The 24627-nt window shown below is 42.5% G+C and overlaps 1 protein-coding gene across 1 annotated transcript in view; it reads right to left on the bottom strand.

Moving 5' to 3' along the window:
• kpna4 (karyopherin alpha 4 (importin alpha 3)) overlaps positions 1 to 17305 on the bottom strand; it is a 38541-nt gene extending 21236 nt beyond the window's left edge. The window contains exons 1-10 of the mRNA XM_085990408.1: positions 17079 to 17305; positions 7742 to 7786; positions 7271 to 7360; positions 5924 to 5953; positions 5783 to 5835; positions 4586 to 4681; positions 4311 to 4396; positions 3705 to 3791; positions 1124 to 1293; positions 971 to 1015 (exon numbers count right to left, since the gene is read on the bottom strand). Coding sequence (XP_085846534.1) covers positions 971 to 1015; positions 1124 to 1293; positions 3705 to 3791; positions 4311 to 4396; positions 4586 to 4681; positions 5783 to 5835; positions 5924 to 5953; positions 7271 to 7360; positions 7742 to 7786; positions 17079 to 17138 — 762 coding nt within the window. The 5' untranslated portion in view covers positions 17139 to 17305. The remainder of the gene's footprint in view (positions 1 to 970; positions 1016 to 1123; positions 1294 to 3704; positions 3792 to 4310; positions 4397 to 4585; positions 4682 to 5782; positions 5836 to 5923; positions 5954 to 7270; positions 7361 to 7741; positions 7787 to 17078) is intronic.
• Between the last annotated feature and the right edge of the window lie 7322 nt (positions 17306 to 24627).

The raw sequence follows: 24627 nt of genomic DNA, 5'->3' as shown, positions 1-24627 counted from the left end.
TTGACTCCCTTTTTATTCCACTGTCTTTACAAACTTCTCTTGTACTCTTGATTTACTGTGAGAAATGTCACAGGTGACCCACTAGTTGCAAATAAATTGGCAAAGACTAGATTATATATTTGATGGTTATAAAAAGTCTTCAAAGTGATTAGTGAACATGTACAGTATATAACACAAAATAGACAGTTAATATTCTTAACTGAACAGACTATTAACACTATTATATTTCTGTCCATAGGTATTTTACTATTTAAAATAAGTGAAGCTTTTACAAACTAGATAATTACTTAAAAGCAGAAGTATGTGGTCTGATTTTTACCACCACCCACAGAAGAGAATTCCCTTCTGATTTTCCTCTTCCTTGCAATGCTGCCACTTGACACTGGCTCCCAACAAGGACAAGCCACATGAAGAATTATTGCTGCTAATTGGCTACAATTTATCCTTTCATCTGGAAAATGTTGATGATATAAATGTATTAAGAGAAATGCTAGCCCAATGGTGATAAGAAATAGCATTATTTAAACACTGCAAAGTTCTGAAATTTCGACCTCAAGAAAGAACTTGGATTTATATAGTGCATTTACTATAGTAAAAGGAGTTTGAGAAAAAGAAACTGATGTCCAATAATACTAAGATTTAGGAAGGCGACTGAAGGCACACAGAGGCATGTTATCAGGAGGCTATGAAGATGGGGAGAGAAGTAAAAAAGTGGAAGGATTTAGGGAGAAAGTGCCAATGTGGTATCAAGACGGCTGAAGACTCTGCCACCAAAGGCAGATAGAGGTGGGGTTACAAGGGAAACCAGATTGGAAGAGCAGGAACCACATGCTGGAGTGCAGGGCTGGAGGAGCTGGGAAAGGGAATACACTTTCAGCCTCAAAAAAAAAACATGCAGTTAACTTGTGCAAGCTACACACCACTACTCCAGAGACAATTTACACACATGTGCTGACTTCACATTACTTACATTAACATCTGTGTGGTGGATGAGCACGCACAAGGCTGGAAGAATCTAGGGGAAAAGTTTTTTGTTCAGATTACAATTAGTGTCAATTTTAACTTAAAAAATCTCCTGAATCATTTGAAATTGTGAAAAATTGACAAACCTCAAATTACTTACCTCCTGAATTGTTTCCATTGGTGGAGGAGGGTCCTTGTGACGGCAGAGATTAACCATCACCCATGTGACATTCCGAAGAAAGGTAATGGGAATAGATGGACTAATGAAAGAAAGTAGGGGCTTCACAACTCCCAGACTAATGACATAATCTCTGCATTGAGGACCATCCCCTGTTTGTAACAATTGAGGAAAAAGATAGAATTTCAGTTTTATCACACAAAGCACAATATGCAAAATGCCAATCCACATGAAAAAGCAGCAGCCCATTCCATAGAAAGCTAAAAGACAAACTGCACCATTCACACATTCAGGACATCTCAAAGTGCTTCACAGCAAATCAAGTACTTTTTGATATAACAAAAAATGCTGTACAGGTAGTTGTTTTTGTTAGTAAACAAAGCAGCCAATTTGCACACAGTAAACGCTCACAAACAGCGATGAAATGAACAACCAGTTCATCTGTTTCAGTGGTGATAGTTGGTCAGGACAACTAGAGAACTCGCTTTTCCTCAAAATATAGCAGTGATCTTTTACACCTACCTTAACAGGTGGACAGGGTCTTAGTTTTAACGCTTCACCTGAAGACAGCATCTCTGACAATGCATCACTGAGTACTGCACTGAAATATCAGCTTATATTATATGCTCAGATTATGAACTTGAATGCACAACCTTCTGACTCAGGTCACCTGAATGCCACAGCACTGAACCAAGCTGGCACTCAAGCCACATTTAGGCTGTTTCCAACAATAAAAGAAAATCTCCCAGTACAATAAAACCCCAGAATATGAGTTTTTTTCTATCTGTAGCAACTGTCAACCAACAGAAAATACTAGCCTAATTATATAAATGACAGAGTACTTCACTTTATTTGAGACCTATGAAATGTCTAATTCAAGAGGTGTGCAGTAATTACATAATGCATATATATTTTAATTTCAAAGTTTCATCCATTTATTTCATCAGAGTAAACATTTTACATCCAATATCTGCCAAATTATGTCTTGAGGCAAAGCTAATAACAGAAAATTGAAACTATAATTATAAAGACGACAAGTATCTTTCTGCTTTTCAGTCATTTCTGAAAAGTAGGCCCTTTGTTTTCAGTAATGACTAATATATTGAAAATGTTAAAATTCTTCTGTATCACGTTAAAATAAATTGCAGCATCTCTTTTGGACTAACCAAAGCATACAACAAGTGGGATCTGAACACTTGTTGCACAACACCACCTTCACCAGAATATAAAACACTACAGTTCTACATATTGTAACAGAACACCACTCGGTGTGTTTCAAGATGTCAAGTTGAATTTGCATATCTAACACTAAAATACCGCTCAAGGCACTTCACAGAAATGGAAGCCATGCCAGGAGAGAAATTAGGAGATGTGGAAGGCGGCTTTGGCAAAGAGATGCATTTTTAAAAGGTGGGAGAGAGAGGAGGCCTAAGGAGAGTTTCATAAAGCAGGACTGATGTGGCTGAAATGGAGGGACAGGGGATGAATAGAAAGCCAGGATCAGAGGAACAGTGGATTTGGGAGGGTTTATAGGACTGGAGGAGCTGACTGAGTTAAGGTGGGGAAAGGTTGTGAATGGATTTGTAGATAAGGATGAGAAATTTAAATTTAATATAATGGGAGATGGGAAACTAGTGAGGACAGGATTAATAATAGATGAATGAGACAGGGCAGCACAGGACACAAATGACAGTTTTGGACAAGGTATAATTCATGGGGACAGGAGGGTGGGAGGCTAGCGAGGAGGGCATTGGAACAATAGAAGTGACAAAGGCTGATACAAGGGTTTCAGTGGTGAAGAGTGGGGAGATGGGGCAGCAATATTGCAAGCAATCTTAGTAATGGATAGAATATGTGGTTTAAAGCTCAGTATCAAACAATACACCAGGAATGCTAACAGTTTGGTTCAGCTTGAGAAAATAGACAGGGAGGGGGAATGGAATTAGTATCAGGGATCGAAGTTGATGGCTTCAGACTGTCCCAATAGTGAGCTGTAACTCACTCAAGATTTGATGCCAAACCAGCAATCTTACAGCATGTAGGCAACTGAAGAGTCCAGGAAACTGTTAGAGGGGTAAAGTTGGACATTATCAGTGTACAAGTGGAAGCTAACCTAAATTCAAGTTTTAATCTCAAAACGTTATGACTCTTCTATGTGTCCCTTAACACTCCCAGATTCTCCTACATAATACAATGGGATAGATTTTTTTAACTTGTTACCCGGCCGTAAAACTGGTATTGCAGATTGCCCCCGAACCAAAGAAACTGCCCAATTTTCATTTGCAGCTGATCCACAGTGCCAGTTTTATTCTTTTGTCCGATCGCAGCCCTGCCTTCGATCTAGTTCCTTTTCTCTCCAGTTTTGAAGAAGGGTCAAGCCCGAAACGTCAACTCAAATTTCTCTCCACGGATGTTGCCTGACTTGCTGAGTTTTTCCAGCATTTTCTGTTGTTATTGCCAGTTTTATACCCAGGTGGCAAGTTGAAAATCTACCCCAATAACTGCAAAAGAAAAATCCCCTCAGCTTTTAACAGTCAGAACAATTCCAAATGACAAAACATACCTATGATGTTGCCTAAAGCCCAAACCGCTTGTTCACACACATTCTGATGCGGAGAGTGTAGCAGTCTTAAAAAAAGGGGAACAGCATCTAACAGGAAGAAGAAAATCATGAAATAAGTTCTAGAAAGAATTACATTTCAGTAAAAGGGAGGATAACCAGATTTTATTCTTGCAAAGCACACTGTAGTTTCCTTTTAGCTTGTTTTATGCTATCATAATTTTTCAGTTAGAGATTTTAGAATCAGCATCAAAAGAAAAAGTCAAATGCAAAGATGGGTCTTACAACACTAACTTTGAAAATAAACTATGAATTATTCACAAGCTGTAGCAATTCACAACAGAAAGGAGTTTGCTTAAACCACTGTTCGACTAAGTCATTTAAAGCATTATCCAAAATATGCCAAACACAAGTCATCTGTTGTCCTAAAGGATTCGATCAGTAACATGCCCACAACTTAAAATTTTAATTAATTAGTTTTTAAATTGAACTATCAAACTAAGTTTGAGAATTATTAATTCATGTCCTTTGCAATTATATTTAAAATATTTATATTGTGCAATTACGAGTAAAATCTCAGTATCCAAAAGATAAAGAGGCAACACTCACTTGATTTAACCACAGCCTGTGTTTGTTCTGAAGTGCCAGAAGCAATGTTTGTTAAAGCCCATGCTGCTTCAAATTGTAATGAAGGACTATAAACAAAATACAGCAAATTACTACGCCATTCTACATTGCATTGTGAAATGCAGCTTTTCATTTATTCATTAAATATCAGGGAAAAAAAGACTTTTCCCAATAGTTCATTTTCTTTCTATAGATTTAACATTCCAAAACTGAGACAAAGTTTATTTTAAATAAAAATGGCCATGTTCACTACTCACTTGTCATCTCGTTCTAGACAATGGACAAGAATTGGTAAAATGCCAGAGTTTATTAAATCATCTATTGGTGGATTGCGATCACTTGACAACAACTTCCTGTTGAAAGGAATAAACAGCAAAAGGTAACTTGAAAGCTTGGAAAACTTTTACTTCAACAACAATTTGCATTTATGTAGCAAACTTCAACGTAATAAAATGTCCCACAGCGAGCATTAAACAAAATTTGACACGAGCCACACAAGGTGGTATTAGGTCAGGTGACCAAAAGCTTGGTTAAAGAGGTAGGTTTTAAGGAACATCTTAAAGGAAGAGAGCGAGATAGAGAGGGGGAGAGGTTTAGGGAGGGAATTCCAGAGCTTAGAACCGAGGCAGCTTAAGGCACGGCTCCCAACGGTGGAGCAATGAAAATTGAGGATGCACAAGAGGCCAGAATTGGAGGAGCGGAGATGAGAGTTGTAGGGCTGGAGGAGGTTACAGTGATAGAGAGGGGTGAGGTCATGGAGGGATTTGAAAATAAGGATGAGTTGTAAAATCGAGGCGTTGCCAGATTGGGAGCCAATGTAGGTCAGTGAAAACGGGGGATGGGTGAACGGGACTTGATGCAAGTTAGGATGCAGCCAGCAGAATTTTGGATGAGCTCAAGTTTATGGAGGGTGCAAGGTGGGAGCCTGTCCAGGAGAGCATTGGAATAGTTGAGTCTAAAGGCAACAAAGGCATGAATGAGGGTTTCAGCAGCAGAGAAGTTGAGGCAGGGGCGGAGACGGACAATGTTATGGAGGTTGAAGTAGACGGTCTTGGTGGAGAGTATATGGGGTCGGAAGCTGAGCTTAGGGTCAAATAGGGCGCCACAGTTGCGAACAGTCTAATTCAGCCTCAGACAGTGGCCGGGGAGAGGGAAGGAGTTGGTGGCTAGGGAACAGAGTTTGTGGCGGGGACTGAAGACAATGGCTTCGATCTGCCCAATATTTAATTGGAGGAAATTTCTGCTCATCCAATACTGGATGCTGGACAAGCTGCGTGATAAATCAGAGGCACTCACATTCTGTTCTTCAGATCAGAAATGGACAAATTCTTGGTAACAAACAGTAGCCTCCAAATTTTCTACAGGAAATGAACTGGCATTTATGTCCAGAGATAGAAGTTACTTATATTTTGAGATTCTATTAAATGTTAGAAAATTCAGAGTGACAATCTCACCTAGCAGCCTGCACTGCACTGAGCTGAAGCCCCTGGTTGTCACTGGAAGCATTCTGTTCGATAAAATTACAATTAGTAAATACTAATTTAATTTCACATTGTGGCAAATAAAAGTACAATTTAAACATTAAAGTTGGTCACCTGCACTATTGCTTCTAGTGATGTATTTTGCTGCAGAAAGGAAGTAACAAAGACAAGAATATTAGTTTTCAAAACACATTGAAAAAAGTTACGGTAGTTTAACACCAGGGGATATTTTTATGGAAAAAAACTGCTAAGTTGCAAGCCTACCAACCATTTAATTTACTGTATAATAAATCAATCCCAAGGCAAAATGTACAAACTATTTACAAGAATTCAAATGTTACATATTTATTGTTTACATGCACATAAATAAATAATCTGTAGGCCACATAAGAAATAAATCATATCTGCTCAGAGGGCATATTAAAGAAGGCTACAACTGGCTGGCAGTAGAAAAGTTGTTTACTGAAACTGGTAAAAGACAATACAAAATTGCTACAAAGCGCTTTACAAAACCAAAAACATACGATCTGGCAAAATGCCCCTAAAGGGACAAAAATGGAGTCCCCATTCGAGCCCAACAGATTTTGAGAACCCCAACTTACAATAAAGCAGACTTATAATTTTAACCACTGGGCAGTACCAAAACTGGTTATAATTACATTAAGATATGTGATAAAATGCTATGGAATACAATTTACATTTAACAGGACTGACCAATAACTGAAGAGTGACATCACTGCCAGAACGGATGATTGCATCATCCTCTTGCGCCTCTTCATGTATTGTGTTTACATTAAATCATTTAAGTAATTACAATTAAGTTAAACGTGAATCTTAAATTAAATGGGGAACAAAATTGATGTGAATTACAAAGTGATTCCAACAGCACTCAAATTTTCCCCTATAATGAGATCAGTTTTGAATTGAGATATTATCCCCATGAAATAAAAAAAATCTATTTGCTAGTGATGAAAATGTTGTTCTGATTGACAATATCACTACCCTAAATTCATTAAGACCAGGATAAAACTAAGTTTAAAACAAGAAACTAACTTTCATCACATTGTTATATATTTAAAAAAATTGATACCATATAAACATCCTTTTAAACAGTGTAAACTGTTCAAAAAAAATGTCAATATTAGCAAGTTAACTTAAGTACAATAATTCATTCTCCTCTTTCGTCCCTAAAAGTTATGGGTGGGAAAGAAAGTAATATTGTGACTGAAAATACCTAGTGCATTTCAAGGCAAGAGATCTCTACTTCCACAATTAGTGTTTGCATCTTATTAACTATCAAATGCTCATCAATTGATCTAACCAGGCAATAATCAAAAGTGCTGGTGATGTTTCAAAAGCAGAAGCAGGCTTGGCAGCGGTGTTCATCAGTCAATGCCAGCATCAAAATTTGAGCACCAAATTCTACTAAGTATTTCTCTGTACAGCAGTGAATGTATTTACCACTCTGATGTCGCCATCAAGGTCAGAGTCTTCACAAGCATCCTCTTGAGGTACATTTCTTCGCTTTAATAAATGTTCATCCCTCTTGTTCTATATATAACAAATATTTTGCTGTTCAGTTGAGAAATAGGAATTTTTCATTGCAACATTAAATGCCAACAAAAATCCAAATGTCTTACACATGTTTGACTATAATAATCCCAATGTTCTCATACATGCAATTTAATTTTCTCCACATGTATACAAAGTAACATGCATCATTTTACATGGCATCTCGTGTACACTCAACCGGTTAAACGTTAACAATCTTTCAAGTGACTTTTCATCTATACAAAAAAATTCAATCATAGGCTTATATGGTTCCCATTTTCATAACCTTTTACTAGAAAACAGTTAGTGCATAGATTTAGTTGCTAAATATTAATCTCCATTTTCCTTCAGCAGTGGTGTTGTTTCACCAGGAATTCTTACCTTTCTTAGTTCTACAACCACCTCATTTCGTTGTCTTCTCATAGACTAAAGGAAAAGAAAAGTTTATAGTTTATTTGTTTCATCTTCTAGGTTACAACAAATTGTAATTCTGCTATTTAAATTATGGAGTTTAAAAAAAAATTAAAACTTATTCTAGCATAGCTGTGTAGATTATGGTGATCACAAAATCCTAAAATTTAAAAGGTAAATAGTATTCAAACACGATTCTGAACTGAACTAAAAGCTAGTGTAATTTCCATTAATATATAGTGCAGTATAAAATGAATGTAGGTTTCTTCAACTGGTTAATGCAGTACATGTGGCGCTGACTAAGACAGACCAGGGTGGTCCAAGGTTTGATCCCATGGCTGGGGGTGGGGAGGAAGCAACAAGAGTTCTTGCTATCCTACAGACCTCTGCTGGAAAGTGCACATGTTAAGACATATGGTAGGACTGGATTTGGCAGTTTGCTGCTCAAGGTCAAATACCAACTAATTAGCACGCTCTTTCCAAGTTCACATATGCAGAATGGGTACTTGATGAGAGCATCAGTGTCTGTAGAACTGAACTCAGCTCCTGGTGACTGGAAGCCTGAATCAGTTTCCAGAAGTTCAACATACCAATACCAAAATAGGTAGTTAGGATTTCTAATGCATTTACATACAGTTTTAAACTCATCTTCCAACTAACTGGAGTGGTAACTATTCCACAATGCTACCAATCAGTTGAAAAACTATAAGCCTATTAAAATTTAAATCAACACCAAAGCAGAAAACCAAGGTATATAGGGAAACAGATAGGGTAGATAGAGAGAAATTATTTCTGCTGGTTGGGGAGTCTAGGACTAAGGGGCATAGTCTAAAAATTAGAGCCAGAACTTACAGCAGTGAAATTAGGAAACACTTCTACACATAAAGGGTGGTAGAAGTCTGGACCTCACCTCCGCAAATGGCAATCGATGCTAGATCAATTGTTAATTTTAAATCCGAGATTGATGGACTATTGTTAACCAAAGGTATTAAGGGATATGGGGCAAAGGTGGGTATATGGAGTTAGGTCACAGATCAGCCATGATCTCACTGAATGGCGGAACAGGCTCAAGGGGCTAATGGCCTCCTCCTGTTCCTATGTTTCTAAAATAAACTCTGAATTTAAAATTCTACATAGCATCCGTACAAGCATTATGGTGATATTCCATAGGAATGATGCATTTGAATGAAAATGCGTCTGTAAATAAGCATCATGGCTTATTTGACTGGAAACATGTTCCATATGGAAACAATATCCATCACATGGAAACGGCAAAACAAGTACAAGAGCTATATATTAAAATCAGCATTCCTATTATCTTTCCATTCAAAAGGCATGTCAACAGGCCCTATGAGCCTTTCAATGTCAATTGTGTCCACACCGTGTTACATCTTGTGACACGTGCCATGTCATATTTTAATAGGATTTTTCCCTTAATGCAAGTCTGTGATACTAGAAACTTTTAAGTAATACTTTGGATGTATATGCAGTTGCAGGCTCTGGCCACTGTGGAGCAACTTTCTGTTCTGCCTCTCCCATCTCCCACACCATCTTGGTTTTTTTCCAAGCAGATCTTTGTTCTGAGGAAAGGTCATTTTTAACTTAACTATATATTCTTCAATAATTTTTTTCTTTAATTTAATATGTTCTTTCCTTCTGGGTTGTAGTTTTCTCTCCCCACCCCCAGCATTTTATTGGAATAGCAAATCCCCTCAATGCTCGGGCTCGCCCCCTGCTGTTTGAACTAACAAGTCATCCACCCAGACCACACCTCAATTCTCTTAATGGTTTCCTTTTCAAAGACCAAAAAGGGTGGTTCAACTGTAAGCCTAACCATGGTACTTTTGCACCATACTTCAAAGGTGTAACACCACCCTCCCCCCAACATAATCAACCACCTTTGCACACTTTTAGGATATTGATGGCTATACCAAAGTTGTGCTCCTCAACCTTGAACCTAATGAATAATTTAGCATCCACAACCAGCTCCCTTTCTTGGCCCGTTAAGCTAAAGAGAAAGCATGGGTCATGAACCTTTCCCCATCCGTTGCCCTGGACTCTGCCTGGCTGTGACACCGCCCTTTCTTGTCTTTATCCCACTGAATGGCCACTTACGAGTTGAACGTAAAGGAACAGTGTATCCCCCACAGAAATGTGACAGGTGAACTGATTTCTGTTACCAGTGCAGTAAAAGAAACAAGCACTTAATTTCCCAAGTATTGCTGCAGTGTAGAGCCACACAAAGGTACCCCATTGAGAAGGTTTTCTGTCCACCCCACTCAGCACGATTACTGGCTTCTTACCCCCACTCTGTATGCACTCCGATCACAACTCCCTGCTCAGCAAGTCCTCCACCCAACTGAACATGTCTTTGACTAGTCCCCCCCCTTAGCATGTCCTCATGTCACTGCCGAGTTATTTTTTTGCCCCTAAGTTACCAACTCCCGACCAGCAGCCCCCCTCATTATGCAAATTAAAAAGGCAAAATCAGAGTAGACACAGAGGGTGTTTCCTCTTTTGGGGAAGAGCAAAACTAGAGGACATCAATATAAGATAGTCACCAAGAAATCAAATAGGGATTTCAGAAGAAACCTCTTTACCCAGAGAGTGGTGAGAATGTGGAACTCGCTACCACAGGAAGTGGTTGAAGCAAATAATATAGATGCATTTAAGGGGAGGCTAGATAAACATATGAGGGAGAAGGGAATAGAAGGTTATGCTAATAAGAGTTAGGTGAGGAAAGATGGGAGGAGGCTCGAGTGGAGCATAAACACCGGCATGGACTGGTTGGGCTATATGGCCTGTTTCTGTGCTGTATATCCTATGTAATACTATGCAAGAAACCAGAGTGTAAGGAAGAGGACTGAGGGTTGATAAAAGTTTTCAACTGAAGCGTTCAACATTAAATACATGCAACTGTCCTTTAAGCCTTGACTGATTCTAAGGCACCATAGAATCCGGAGGCATGCACAAATTCTCCAGTTAGGATTCTCAAAAAATCAGTTTCATTTTCAGTTGCGATTCCCCAAATTCCTATAGATGTGATCTTGGGGGGTTCTCAATACTGTTTTGAACCGAGTTCAGAATGGAATGTCAGTGCATTAAAGCACCGTCTCTTCACGTCTGTTGAATCTAGTCTAGATTGATGGAAGTATTTTACTGGTTTTAAGGACCCTACATGTTGATTCTGGGGAACCGGATGTAGTTACTTAAGTGCACAGGTCCCCAACACAAAACTGCTATTATACTGGCAGTTTCTTTCCAAAGGATGTCTAGAGTGGATGGGAAAATTGACATTGCTGCAGTAGGATGTGGTCCTCTGAGCCTGGAATTAAGGCAGAATCGAGTACTTTGCCCTCAAACATGAGGCATATACTAGTAACTAATGCAGACACTGGGTACACAAAGTAGGCATTTGTTCTATTCCTCAACATTGAAATCCATCGCCATGATGAACATACAAAGAAAATTACAAAATAACTACCCCAGCTTCACTCTCATAACATCTGATTCTTCAATTAGATCACTGGAGTTTAGAAGATCGAGAGGGGATCTCATCGAAACCTATAAAATTCTGTCAGGCCTGGACAGGCTAGATGCAGGAAGGATGTTTCTGATGGCCTGGGAGTCCAGAACCAGGGGTCATAGTCTAAGGATAAGGGGTAAGCCATTTAGGACTGAGATGAGGAGGAATTTCTTCACCCAGAGAGTGGTGAACCTGTGGAATTCTCTGCCACAGAGGGCAGTGGAGGCCAGTTCATTAAGTATATTAAAGAAAGAGTTGGATATATTTCTTAAGGCTAAAGGGATCAAGGGATATGGGGAGAAGGCAGGGACAGGGTACTGAGTTTGGATGATCAGCCACGATCTCATTGAATGGCGGAGCAGGCTCAAAGGGCCGAATGGCCTACTCCTGCTCCTATCTTCTATGTTTCTATTGCCAGAGATCAACCATACCATTATTTTCTGAATAGTTTTTTTTTTAAAAAGCGGACCAATTCTCTTGGTAAATTACCGACACCTGCAATTTGAGCCCGTCATTTTCAAGACTGTATATTGTACAGGGGCATAAGAATTGCACATAATGAAACCCATCACCCCAACTGATCTGCAAAGATAGAGCCAATGGATTTGGGGTGTAATGAGTACACTCTCCATGTTGAATTTCACATTGCACACTTCAGAGATTGTACATCTAGACAAAAGTGCCAAAACACCAACATAAACTGTGATACATTTTTATTAACTTCCAGTCTGATTGTATTTCCGACTTCACTAGTAAAATGCCTGTATTACTAAGACGACAGGATCCTCAGGTGATGTATACATATTTAACCTACCATGATAAACGGGACATCTTCATCAGCTTTGTACAATTCTTCAGGTATTTTACTATCTGTACTAAATAAATCTCAAATTCATAAGTGGTGCAAGTAAATTAATTTAAACGTAGCACATGGAAATTTACTGTTGTGCCCAAGAAATTTTTAAATGCCCACCTATTACCAGTTTTCCACTGCAAAAGACTCAAGCTTTTATGCATACCTCATACAAGTCTATCACTTTTTACACTGAGAAAGCCCATGCAGGTAGGTCAGCACACAAGCCAATGTAAGACACAGAAAAATGTTCCATTCACATTACTGTACTTTCATCTAAACTGAATGTCCTATTTTACAGAGCAAGGTAAATCAGGATCAGAAATGCCTTGCCTTACATGTACTGAAATGTTTTGACAAATAGCTGTCTCCACTGAATGTGTCCAGTATTAAGTATCTAGTAATGTACTAAATTAAAGCAGTAGTGTATTTTATGAAGTTGAATACTATAAAATGTCTTTAGCTGTTTGATACCTAGTGAACAAAAGTAAAATTATTAAAAGTTGCCATAGACATGGAAAGAAAACAGAATGAATCAGAAATTTAAAGAAAGAACTTGCATTTATATAGCACCTTTCACAAACTTGGGATGCCCTGAGGTTGTGAAAGGCGCTATATATAGTCTTTCTTTTTGGGACATCACAAAGCATTTTACAGCCAATGAAATACTTTTTTGAAATGTAGTCACTGTTGTAATGCAAGTTAAACACCAGAATCCACTGATCTTTTGCTAGCTGGTCAAAATTAACATGTAAACTGATTTTTTTAACTGAAACACTCAGAAGAATCTCTAATTAAACTTTCAAAGCTTCAGAAAATAAAGGATATTGTCCAATGCTCTTTTGGCCAGCCTCCCATCTTCCACCCTCCGTAAACATGAGCTCATCTAAAACTCTGCTCACCCACCTACATTGGTCACAGTCTAAGGAGAAGGGGTAAGCCATTTAGGACTGAGATGAGGAGGAATTTCTTCACCCAGAGAGTGGTGAACCTGTGGAATTCTCTACCACAGAAGGCAGTAGAGGCCAATTCATTAATTAAATATATTCAAGAAGGAGTTGGATATATTTTTTAAGGCTAAAGGGATCAAGGGATATGGGGAGAAAGCAGGGACAGGGTACTGAGTTTCGATGATCAGCCATGATCTCACTGAATGGCGGAGCAGGCACGAGGGGCCGAATGGCCTACTCCTGCTCCTATCTTCTATGTTTCTATGGCTCCAGCGGGGTCCACCAATGCCTCAAATTTAAAATTTTCATCCTTGTATTCAAATCTCTCCATGGCCTCTTCCCTCCCGATCTCTAACTTCTTCTAGCCCTATAACCCTCCAAGAATTCTGCATTCATCCAACTCTGGCTTCCTATACATCCCCCACTCCCTTTACCACACCACTGGCTGCCATACCTTCAGCTGTTTAGGATCCAAGTTCTGGAATTCCCTCCCTTCTCCTCTCCACTGTTCTCTCCTCCTTAAAACCTACCTATTTGACCAAGCTTCAAGTCACTGGTCCTATTATCCTAATATCACCTTCATTGATTCGGTATCAATTTTTATCTGATTACAATCCTGTGAAGCGCCTTGGGACTTTTTCCTGTTAAAAGCGCTATATAAATGCAAGTTTGAGTTTTGTTGCGTGGTGACCCAGTAGTTCAAAGCATCTAGATACTCAACCGGCGGACCATAAATTGATCAGATGATACCCGTATGTTTGCTTCAGTTGGAGAAGTTCCCTTAGTTCCACCAGGGAGTTAAATCATCCACTATTTTCCATTTCCATACGTGTTTCCCAATAGTAGACTGCACAGCTACATTCATAGTTATCAATAAAAAGGAAAAAATATTCTTGCCAGTTTGCTTTAAAAAAAAGTTTTGAAACAAGCAGGGTTTTTCTCAATTCCATTATAGCTGCATCTTTAAACTGTTCCAATACTAAATGTCCACTGGCGCCCATGCATTTATCAATAGAAAATACTGCCCCTTTCCTCAGCTCTTCAATGTAAAGAGCAGTAAGGTTAAAAAGCACACCCCGCTAAAATGACTTACAACAGAAGGAAGGGCTATTATCCTTTACCACCATAAAGTTTGACTGGAGAATTCAGAATTTAAAAAAAGTGATTTTCCTTTATTTAAGTTTAGTGTCTCATTTTTTCTGTTTAATTTGTGATCAATCAAGCTTACTGATTGTAAATGGCTACTACTGTTAAGTTATAAATTAACATTAATACTCATGAACCCAATATGATTCAGCATCAGCTATGTGTGTTAATTCAACTCGAACATAGGAGTAGGCCATTCAGCCCCTCGAGCCTGTTCCATGCCATTCAATGGCTGATTTGCAATCTAACTCCATATACCTGCCTTTGGCTCATATATATCCCTTAATAATACCTTTGGATAAGAAAAAGCTATCAATCTCCAATTTAAAATTATCAATTGATCCAGCATCAATTGCCGTTTGCGGAAGAGAGTTCCAAACTTCTTCTACACTGTGTATAGAAGTGTTTCCTAATTTCACTCATGATTTAAGACTATGTACCCTAGTCCTAGAATCCCCAGCCAGCAGAAACAGTTTCTCTCTATCTACCCTATTTGTTCCCCTTAATATCCAGAAAACTTCGATCAGATCACCCCTTATAACCTTCTAAATTCTAGGGAATACAACCCTAATTTGTGTAATCTCTCCATGTAACTTAACCCTTGAAGTCCGGGTATCATTCTGGTAAACCTACACTGCACTCCCTCCAAGGAGGCATAGTGGTTAGCACTGTTGCCTCACAGCGCCAGAGACCCGGGTTCAAATCTGGCCTCGGGCGACTGTCTGTGTGGAGTTTGCACATTCTCCGTGTCTGCGTGGGTTTCCTCCGGGTGCTCCGGTTTCCTCCCACAGTCCAAAGATGTGCGGGTTAGGTTGATTTGGCTGATAAATTGACCCTTAGTGTTAGGGGATTAAATACGTGGGGTTACGGGGATAGGGTGGGATATGTGTCGGTGCAGGCTCGATGGGCCAAAATGGCCTCTATCTGCACTGTGGGGATTCTGTGATGGCAAATATATCCTTTCTGAGGTGTGGTGCCCAGAACAGCGCTCAGTACTCCAGGAGTGGTCTAACCAGGGTTTTGTACAGCTGCAGCATAACTTCTACCCCTTCGTACTTTGGTCCTCTAGATATAAAGGCCAGCATTCCATTAGCCTTTTTGATTATTTTCTGTAGCTGTTCAGGACATTTTTTTTAATGATTATGTACTTGAACCACCCCCAAGTCTCTTTGGACATCCACTGTTTTTAGCTTTTCACCATTTAGAATGTACCCTGTTCTATCCTTTTTTAGGTCCAAGGTGGATGACCTCACATTTGCTTACATTGAAATCCATTTGCCACATTTTTGCCCATTCACTTAATCTATCAATAACGCTTTGTAATTTTATGCTTTCATCTACACTGCCGCCTATCTTTGTCTCATCGGCAAATTTGGATATGACTTTCTATGGCATCATCTAAGTCGTTAATAAATATTGTGAATAGTTGAGGGCCCAAACACAGATCCCTACAGGACACCACTAGTTACATTCTGCCAATTTGGGTACCTACCCATTATCCCTACTCTGTCTTCTGCCACTCAGCCAATTTCCTAACCAGGTCAATAATTTGCCCTCAATTCTGTGGGCTTCTACCTCGTAACAGTGTCTTATGTTGGACTTCCACTAAAGCATCAAGTTATCAGTTAGCCCTTCGCAGTGATATCAGTTGTATTCAATGTTTAAACAAAAATATTCAAGTCAATAAAATAGTTTTTTGTTTACAAGCTATTACATTACAAGTCACACGCATTTTACTCTATGTATGTCAGATACTACACTCTTGGGAAGTGAAAAAAAATCTGCAGATAGTTAAAAGCCAACAGGACACAATTACATCCATGTAGTTACTGTTGGCCCTGTAGGTGTTTCTGGTGAAAGGGGGTGGGTAAAGAGGATATAATCCTGTCACAATGGCAGTCCTCATTATAACTCTGACACTCATGGGATCCTTCCTGCAATACAAACATATTTTAGCTATATGTTCTAAAGTAATCAATGCAATAATTTCTCAATGTTGCACTGAACATACATGAACAGCATCAAAATGATTCCCAACAATATAAAATCACATGAAGCACATTACAGTACACATTAAACAACATCAATCTCATCTCTCAACTCAGAAGATTGTGATTAACTCGTGCATTATTTCTGTGATGCACAGGTTAGTTACAACTTCTGTGAAGTAACTTAAACACCTCAAAAAACCTTGTAATCACTTCTAGGTACCCATTATTCTTAATTTAATTAACAAAAAAGCTTCCCCATACTATTTTCCATACAGCAGGTTATATAGTGATTATCTTAAAATCACTTTCACTTTTGCACAATGTGCACTGTACTTTGATTTTAATGTAGTGATTTTATTTAGTTGGGAATTTATATTTCTTGTAGTGGTTACTTCAAATATTTACTTTATAAATATATACACTTAAAACAATGTAACAATTATAATTATTTATGAAAAGGGTATCTGGTTTGGAACATTTTTAAAACATTTACTTTTGCTTACAAATCGCTAACTTACACAATATTAAATATGGACAATTAACACATTTTCCATAAACCTTTTACTTTCAAATCGCAAGAAAATGCCAAGAACTGTCGCTTGTAAATGTAGCCTGCCCGGTTTTATTCGTCGTGAAGTAACCCTGAACTCTGCTGCAGAACGAAGTTACTTTAAAGCCTCTTTTTTGACACATCTTTTAACTTTTAACATACCCGAGTGGCTGCCCGGCTCGGATAGGCCTCAGACAGGCCCGACTCGGGTTACTCACAAATTACTAAAGACGTCACAGCGGCGGCACCACCAACAAACACCGAAAGGAACAATAAAAAAAACTCCTTCACCTCCAGATCCCGCCCTTTGTTCTTGAAATTCTTCAGCCTCTGCTTATCGTTGTCCGCCATTGTCGCCCGCCTCTACAGATGTAAACTTATTTTTTTTAAATTACGGATAGTTAAAGAGAAACAATGACCAGCAGCTCCTACACCTGCCCTTTCCCCCCACTTTGCCTCTCCAGAATAAGGCAAAATGCCGGTAAAACGCTCAGCCTCGTTTTCGCCGCAATAGGCAACTCGCAGTAAAAGACGCGCTTATTGGTTCGCGGCGTCCTGGTGACGCGAAGGGGACAATTGCGGCGCGACGGGGTCATCCGGGCCAGGGGGCGCTGCGCTGCCCTCCCTCTCTTCATCCCACCCCTCCCCTTTCTCCTCCCCTCCCCACTTCCTTCCCTCCCCTCCCCACCTACCTCCTTCCCTCCCCTCTTCCTTCCCTCCACTCCCCACCTCCTTCCCTCCACTCCTCCCCTCCCCACCTCCTTCTCCCCTCACCTCTTTCTCCCCACCCCACCTGCTTCTAACCCTCTCCCCTCCCCTCCCCTCCCCACCCCACCTGCTTCTCCCCCCCTCCCCTCCTCCCGCTTCTCCCCCCCTCCCCTCCCACTTCTCCCCCCCTCCCCTCCTCCTTCTCCCACCCCCCTCCCCACCTGCTTCTAACCCCCTCCCCACCCCACCTGCTTCTCCCCCCCCTCCCCACCTGCTTCTCCCCCCTCCCCTCCTGCTTCTCAAATTCAAATTCAAATTGCTTTATTGGCATGATGATGACAAGGTACATCTTATGTTGCCAAAGCATCGAGAAACATTCATGGTTGTACACAAAAATACAGATCTATCCATACAGTGTATAAACAGATATATCCCTGAGTGTATAAATATATACATTCATATATAATTTGTATATACTCTTCTTATATTTAGTGGTTGTCCCTCTGTTTATGGCAAGCTGTAACATAGTGTGCCGCTAAGGTTACACAATTTCTCTCTTCCCCTACTAGGTATGGGAGTTTTTGGTCGTCATTCAAATTTCTGATTTCCGGGCATATTTTTGTGAATTTTGGGTAGAAATTCTCCCTTATGCCCTGATATTTTCTACAAGCTGTGAGGAAGTGCATCTCTGTCTCCACCACTCCCTGACTGCAGTGAGAGCATATCCTGTCCCCTCTTGGTAGCCGGGTCTGCCTGTGTCTACCTTTTTCGATCGCCAGGCTATGTTCACTCAGTCTGTACATTGTCAATGTTTTTCTCAGTTTGCTATCCTTTACCATGGTCAGGTAATCAGCCATGTTGTATTGTCTGTTTAGGGCCAAGTAGCAATTGAGTTTGCTTTGGGTTTTTTTTGTTCCTGCCCAATATGACAGATATTCTTCCTTTTGCTTAGCGACGATTGTGTTGGGTCGAATTCTTTGTGTTACGCTGTCACTGTCCTGGGGCTGGTTCTTGTTATAAAGTATGTGTCTATACTTAATGCAATAATGACGAGACAGCTTGGAAGATTCAACGTAGGTCTTTACTTAATACCAACAGGCGGGAAACTGAGGGGAGATCAGTACCCACAGTACTATTTATACCCCTATGGCCAGGAGTGGTACTACGGTATCACTACGCCCTACAAAGTAGTGCTGCCCTGGCCATAGGTTTAAAGTAACATACCTATTACATACACAACATTCCTCCCCTTTTAATTAAAACGTACCCGTGCAATTAAGTCAATAGATGCCCCATAACTAGGGCTAATAACATTTGGTAACACAATATACATAACATATTTACATCAAGAGTTGTCTACTTATATATATATAAACAGAAACATGTTATAGATTCAGTCTCTGAGGAGGCCTCCTGTCTCGACTAGGATAACGTCTTTCTCTAGTCGGTCTCGGTGTAGGCGGCGGTACTTCCGTCACCCCTTCATCGCTGGACTCGTCGGTGTCTGATGGCACATCCTGTGCCGTGGAGATCGCTGGAGTGCTGAACTCCTCGCAATCCTGAGACCTCTGTAACGACGAGCTGGGCCGTGATTCCACTGTAACAATGTGCTGAGACGTTTGAGGTAGTGAATCAGTAGGGTTTCTGGACTCCACAAGTTGATCAGCATGTCGTCTGATTATGCCTTCCCCTGTCTCAATTGTGTACATCAAGGGTCCCTGGCGGGCCTTTATCGTACCAGACCGCCACTTTTCATTCCTATAATCACGGGCCAACACTTGCTGCCCCACCTCGAAGCTCCGTGTCTGTCTGTCAGGAGCCCTACGAAATACTCGGTTTTCCACATCTCTCCGAATGTTTGGTCTGAGCAATTCAAGGCGAGACCTTAACCTTCTATTAAAGAACATGACGGCGGGGGCCTGGTTGGTCACCGTATGTGCAGCATTACGGTATGCGAATAGGAAGTTGTCCACCTTGTGTTGTAGTGGCAACCTTTCCTCCCCCATCGCCTTGATGGCCTTTTTAAAAGTCTGTACAAATCGCTCTGCCAGCCCATTTGTAGCCGGATGATATGGTGCGGACGTATAATGTCGCACTCCATTCCTTTTTAGGAATGCTTGAAATTCTTCTGCCACAAATTGTGGCCCATTGTCCGAACAGACTTGCTCGGGCACCCCGTTTCGGGCAAAAATGGTCCTTAAGACTGCGACCGTCTTTTTGGCTGTCGTTGATAACATCTTTACGACCTCCGGCCATTTTGAATGGGCGTCCACTACAATAAGGAACATCGCATCCAGGAAGGGGCCAGCGAAGTCCACGTGGATCCTTTGCCACGGCGTTGAGGGCCACTCCCACGGATGTAGTGGGGCTTGTGGTGTTACGTTCTGTACCATCTGGCACCCTTGGCACGCTTTTGCTACTTCCTCAATGTCCCTGTCAATGCCGGGCCACCAGACGTAGGCTCTGGCGAGGCTTTTCATTTTGACACCTCCCAGATGACCTTCGTGTAAGTCCTGCAACACTTTATGTTGTCATTTTTGAGGGACCACCACCCTGGCTCCGCACATCAATGTGCCCCGGCAGACGGACAACTGGTCCTTCCTTGCCGAAAACGCCGGCAATGATGCGTCACCCTGCGCCGGCCAGCCTTTCACGGTTAATTCGTAAACCCTTGCCAATGTCGGGTCGTTCCGTGTTTCCCGCTCGATACATTGGCTGGTGATGGGCAAGTGTTCCATAACAGCCGTATGATATATTTCCACGGGGCCCTGTACTATCTCTTCGATCTCGGCAGGCAAGGGTAGCCACGACAGGCCATCCGCATTGCCATGCTGTTTGGTACCCTTATATTCGATAAGGTACTGGTGCGCTCCTAAGAACAATGACCATCTCTGTAGCCTTTGGGCCGTCATCAGGGGCACCTCTTTTGTTGGATTAAATATCGACACCAACGGTTGATGATCCGTCAGTAGTGTGAAATGTTGCCCATGCAGGTAGTGGTGGAATTTTTTTACACCCCACACCAGACTGAGGGCCTCCCTGTCGATTTGCGCATAGTTTCTTTCGGCTGTAGTTAACGACCTTGAGGCAAATGCTATTGGCCTCTCCGTCCCGTTGGGAAATTTGTGTGACAACACTGCCCCTATACCGTACGGGGAGGCGTCACATGCCAACCTCATTGGCATTTTTGGGTCAAAGTGTGCGAGCACTTCCTTTGATGTAATGAGTTGTTTACCCTTTTTAAAAGCAGCCTCACACGCTTCGTCCCAATTCCAGGAGACTCCCTTTTGCAGCAATGAATTTAGTGGATGTAAAATGGACGATAAGTTCGGGAGGAACTTATGGTAATAGTTTATAAGGCCTAAGAATGATTGTAACTGAGATACATTCTCAGGGGGCGGGGCCTTCACTACTGCCTCGATCTTTTCCGGGGACTTATGCAGGCCTTCCTTATCTATAATGTGACCACAGTATGATATACGTTCCTGGAAAAACTCACATTTCTGCTTGTTCGCCCTGAGTCCGTATTGTTGTAACCGCAGAAGTACTCGCTCCAGGTTAGCGAGGTGGTCGTTATCCGTTTGTCCTGTCACCAGGATGTCATCCAGGTAGCATTGCGTTCCTGGAATGCCCTGTAGGACCTGTTCCATGGTCCTCTGCCATATTGCCGGGGCGGACGCCACACCAAATACCAGGCGATTGTACTGGTACAATCCCTTGTGTGTGTTAATCGTTAGGAGCTTTTTCGAGTCCTGCTCCACCTCCATCTGTAAATAAGCTTGACAAAGGTCAATCTTCGTAAAGTGTCTACCCCCAGCTAATGATGCGAATATGTCCTCTATCCGCGGCAGCGGATACTGTACCGTGTGCAGGACTGGGTTAATAGTTATCTTAAAATCCCCGCAAATGCGAACCTTCTTTGGTTCCCCCGGTGTGTTATTTGCAGATTTCTTTATAACTGGGATGGTGGGCGTGGCCCACGCGCTCCACTCAATCTTTGTAAGGACACCTGCACTCTCTAAGGCATCCAGTTCTGCTTCCACCGCTGGCCGAATGGCATAAGGCACCGGTCTGGTCTTACAAAACTTGGGGTTTGCGTCTTGAGCAATAGTTATTTTTGCTCTAATGTCCTTTAAGGTCCCCAGCCCTTGTTTGGAACACCTCTGGCGTTTTTGCCAATAGTTTTGACAGCCTGCTTGTAATGGTTGTATCATCCGTGGTGGTCTCTACTTTTAACTCGTGTATTGACTTCCAGTCGAAATGGATTTTTCTTATCCATTCCCTACCCAAAAGTGGTGGTCCACCGTTTGGTAGGACGTATAAATAAAGTCCTGGCACTTTTCTGCCATTGTATTTAACTGTTACTTGCATTTTTCCCTTCGGGTAAACTTTTTGTCCCGTATATGTTTTTAATTTAATTTCCGTATCCTTTAAGGGAATGCGTTTGAACAGCCTGTTATAATCTTGTTCATTAATTACCGATAGGGCTGAACCCGTGTCCAGATCCATATTAACTTCAACGCCTGCTACCTTCATTTTAACCCACATTGTGCTGTGGTCCTCCGTTTTGTCTACACCATATAACTTGAGACATCCCAGACCTTTAGGCTCTGCTTTTGTGCCTTCCTGTGACTCATCTGAGCTACTGTCAGACATCTTATGTATTTTTGTCCTTGCCTTGGTACTGTTCGGATTGCCCCCACGATTGGGTTTCGTACCAGACCGACAAACTTTCGCTATATGCCCCTTTTTCCCACACTGCCGGCATATTTTATCACGAAACTAACAATTACTTTGGTCGTGGGTGGTTTTGCCACAACGGTAGCATTTACCTTTGTGAAATGTCACCTCATGGGTGTCATAGCCGGTTGTGTTATGTCGTATTTGAGCAGCACCCTGTGCTGCTGCTTCGTGGTCCGATGCTATTTCAATCACCTGATCTAGGCTGAGCTGTTTCTTGGCTAGCAAGGCTAGCAACCGTTTACGTGTATTCTCATTTAACATGCCACAGACAAATCTGTCTCTGATCGCGTCCGCCAATATGGCTCCAAACTGGCAATGTTTGGACAACCTTCTCAGCTCAGCTAAATAGGCTGCCTGCGACTCATCATTCCTTTGGTCGCGTCTGTAGAAGCGGTACCTTTCCGCTATAAATGGTGGCTTAGGGTTTAAATGTTCCCTTAACGTATCAACAATTTGGGCGTACGTTTTGTCTGCTGGCTTGTCTGGAGTAAGAAGATTCCTCAGCAGACCATATGTTTTTGCCCCCATAAAATTTAATAAGGTTGCTACCTTTTGGTCATCTTCCACCTTGTTTACTATGCAATAAAGTTCATGCCTTTCGATATAGGCATCCCACTCTTCTGTGTCCTCAACAAATGCTGACAAACAACCTTCTTTAGCCATTTTAAACTTTTGAAGAGAAAAAAAAACTTTTCCCGCTTTCTCCACTAGATGGCGTTTTTCCCGCCTTTTCTCCCTCTGCTGTCAACGACCTCTCTCCAGCGTCGTTATTTTGGCCCTTGCAGCTCCCGTTATTGCCACCGCCGCTATTAACAATGACCTTCCCCTCTCGTGGCCCGCTAGTCCTCGTGGCTCCGTTTGTTCCCCAGATCGCCTGCCCGTTCTGGCCCTTGCAGCTCCCGTTCCCCGGGAAGGATTTCAGTTTACCTGGCCCTGGGTGGACTATTGCCCCGTGGCTGGAGCGCCCGTTCAGCCTCTTCTCTCAGCTGCCGCAGCCGCCGCTGGAAACCTCTCTCTCTCGCTCTGTTGCTGCCGCTCCTCCCGAACCCGGAGTGCTGGGCGGCCTCCTTCGGTCGACGCTGGACTCTGCAGGCTGGCTGGTAAGAAGCCTCTCTCCTTCTCTCTCCGTACTGCTAACCGTTCCTTTGTTGCACCGTGTACTGATGAGTTCGAAGCTTACTCGTCGCCAGTATAAAGTATGTGTCTATACTTAATGCAATAATGACAAGACAGCTTGGAAGATTCAACGTAGGTCTTTACTTAATACCAACAGGCGGGAAACTGAGGGGAGATCAGGACCCACAGTACTATTTATACCCCTATGGCCAGGAGTGGTACTACGGTATCACTACGCCCCTACAAAGTAGTGCTGCCCTGGCCATAGGTTTAAAGTAACATACCTATTACATACACAACACTTGTTAGTAGTGTTAGTAGTTACTTCACTGAGTCCAAGGACTAGTTGACTGAGGGTATTCTTCTTTATGGTCCTCTCTTGGCATTTCAGGGCTTCGTAATGATAACATTGGGGGTTGCTCATTTCTAGGTGTTTCAAAATTTGGTAGCTCTTTTTTGGATAGTGATTATTAATGGTTATTGGCCTAGTTCTGCCCTGCATGCATTGTTTACGGTTTTCCTCCCCTCCCCTCCCCACCTGCTTCTACCCCCTCCCCTCCCCAACCTGCTTCACCCCTCCCCTCCACACCAGCTTCTCCCCCCTCCCCTCCCCACCTGCTTCTCCCCCCTCCCCTCCCCACCTGCTTCTCCCCCCCTCCCCTCCCTACCTGCTTCTCCCCCCCTCCCCTCCCCTCCCCACCTGCTTCTCCCCACCTCCCCTCCGCTCCCCACCTGCTTCTCCCCCCTCCCCTCCCCTCCCCACCCCTCCCCTGCCCATCCCCACCTCCCCTCCCCTCCCCTCCCCTCCCCTCCCCACCCCTCCCCTCCCTCCCCTCCCCACCTGCTTCTCCCACTCCCCTCCTCTCCCCAACTGCTTCTCCCCCTCCCCTCTCCTCCCCACCTGCTTCTCCCCCCCTCCCCTCCCCACCTGCTTCTCCCCCCCTCCCCTCCCCACCTGCTTCTCCCCCCCTCCCCTCCCCTCCCCTCCCCACCTGCTTCTCCCCCCTCCCCTCCCCTCCCCACCTGCTTCTCCCCCTCCCCTCCCCTCCCCACCTGCTTCTCCCCCCCCTCCCCTCCCGAGCTGCTTCTCCCCCCCCTCCCCTCCCGAGCTGCTTCTCCTCCTCCCCTCCTCACCTGCTTCTCCCCCCCTCCCCTCCCCTCCCCACCTGCTTCTCCTCCCTCCCCTCTCCTCCCCACCTGCTTCTCCCCCTCCCCTCCCCTCCCCTCCCCACCTGCTTCTCCCCCCTCCCCTCCCCACCCCACCTGCTTCTCC

Source organism: Somniosus microcephalus, chromosome 6 (genome assembly GCF_052327205.1).
Source record: "Somniosus microcephalus isolate GS21.2 chromosome 6, FLI_Smic_1.0, whole genome shotgun sequence".
In the NCBI taxonomy this organism is placed as follows: Eukaryota; Metazoa; Chordata; class Chondrichthyes; order Squaliformes; family Somniosidae; genus Somniosus; species Somniosus microcephalus.
This window is presented reverse-complemented; position numbering and strand designations above follow the sequence as displayed.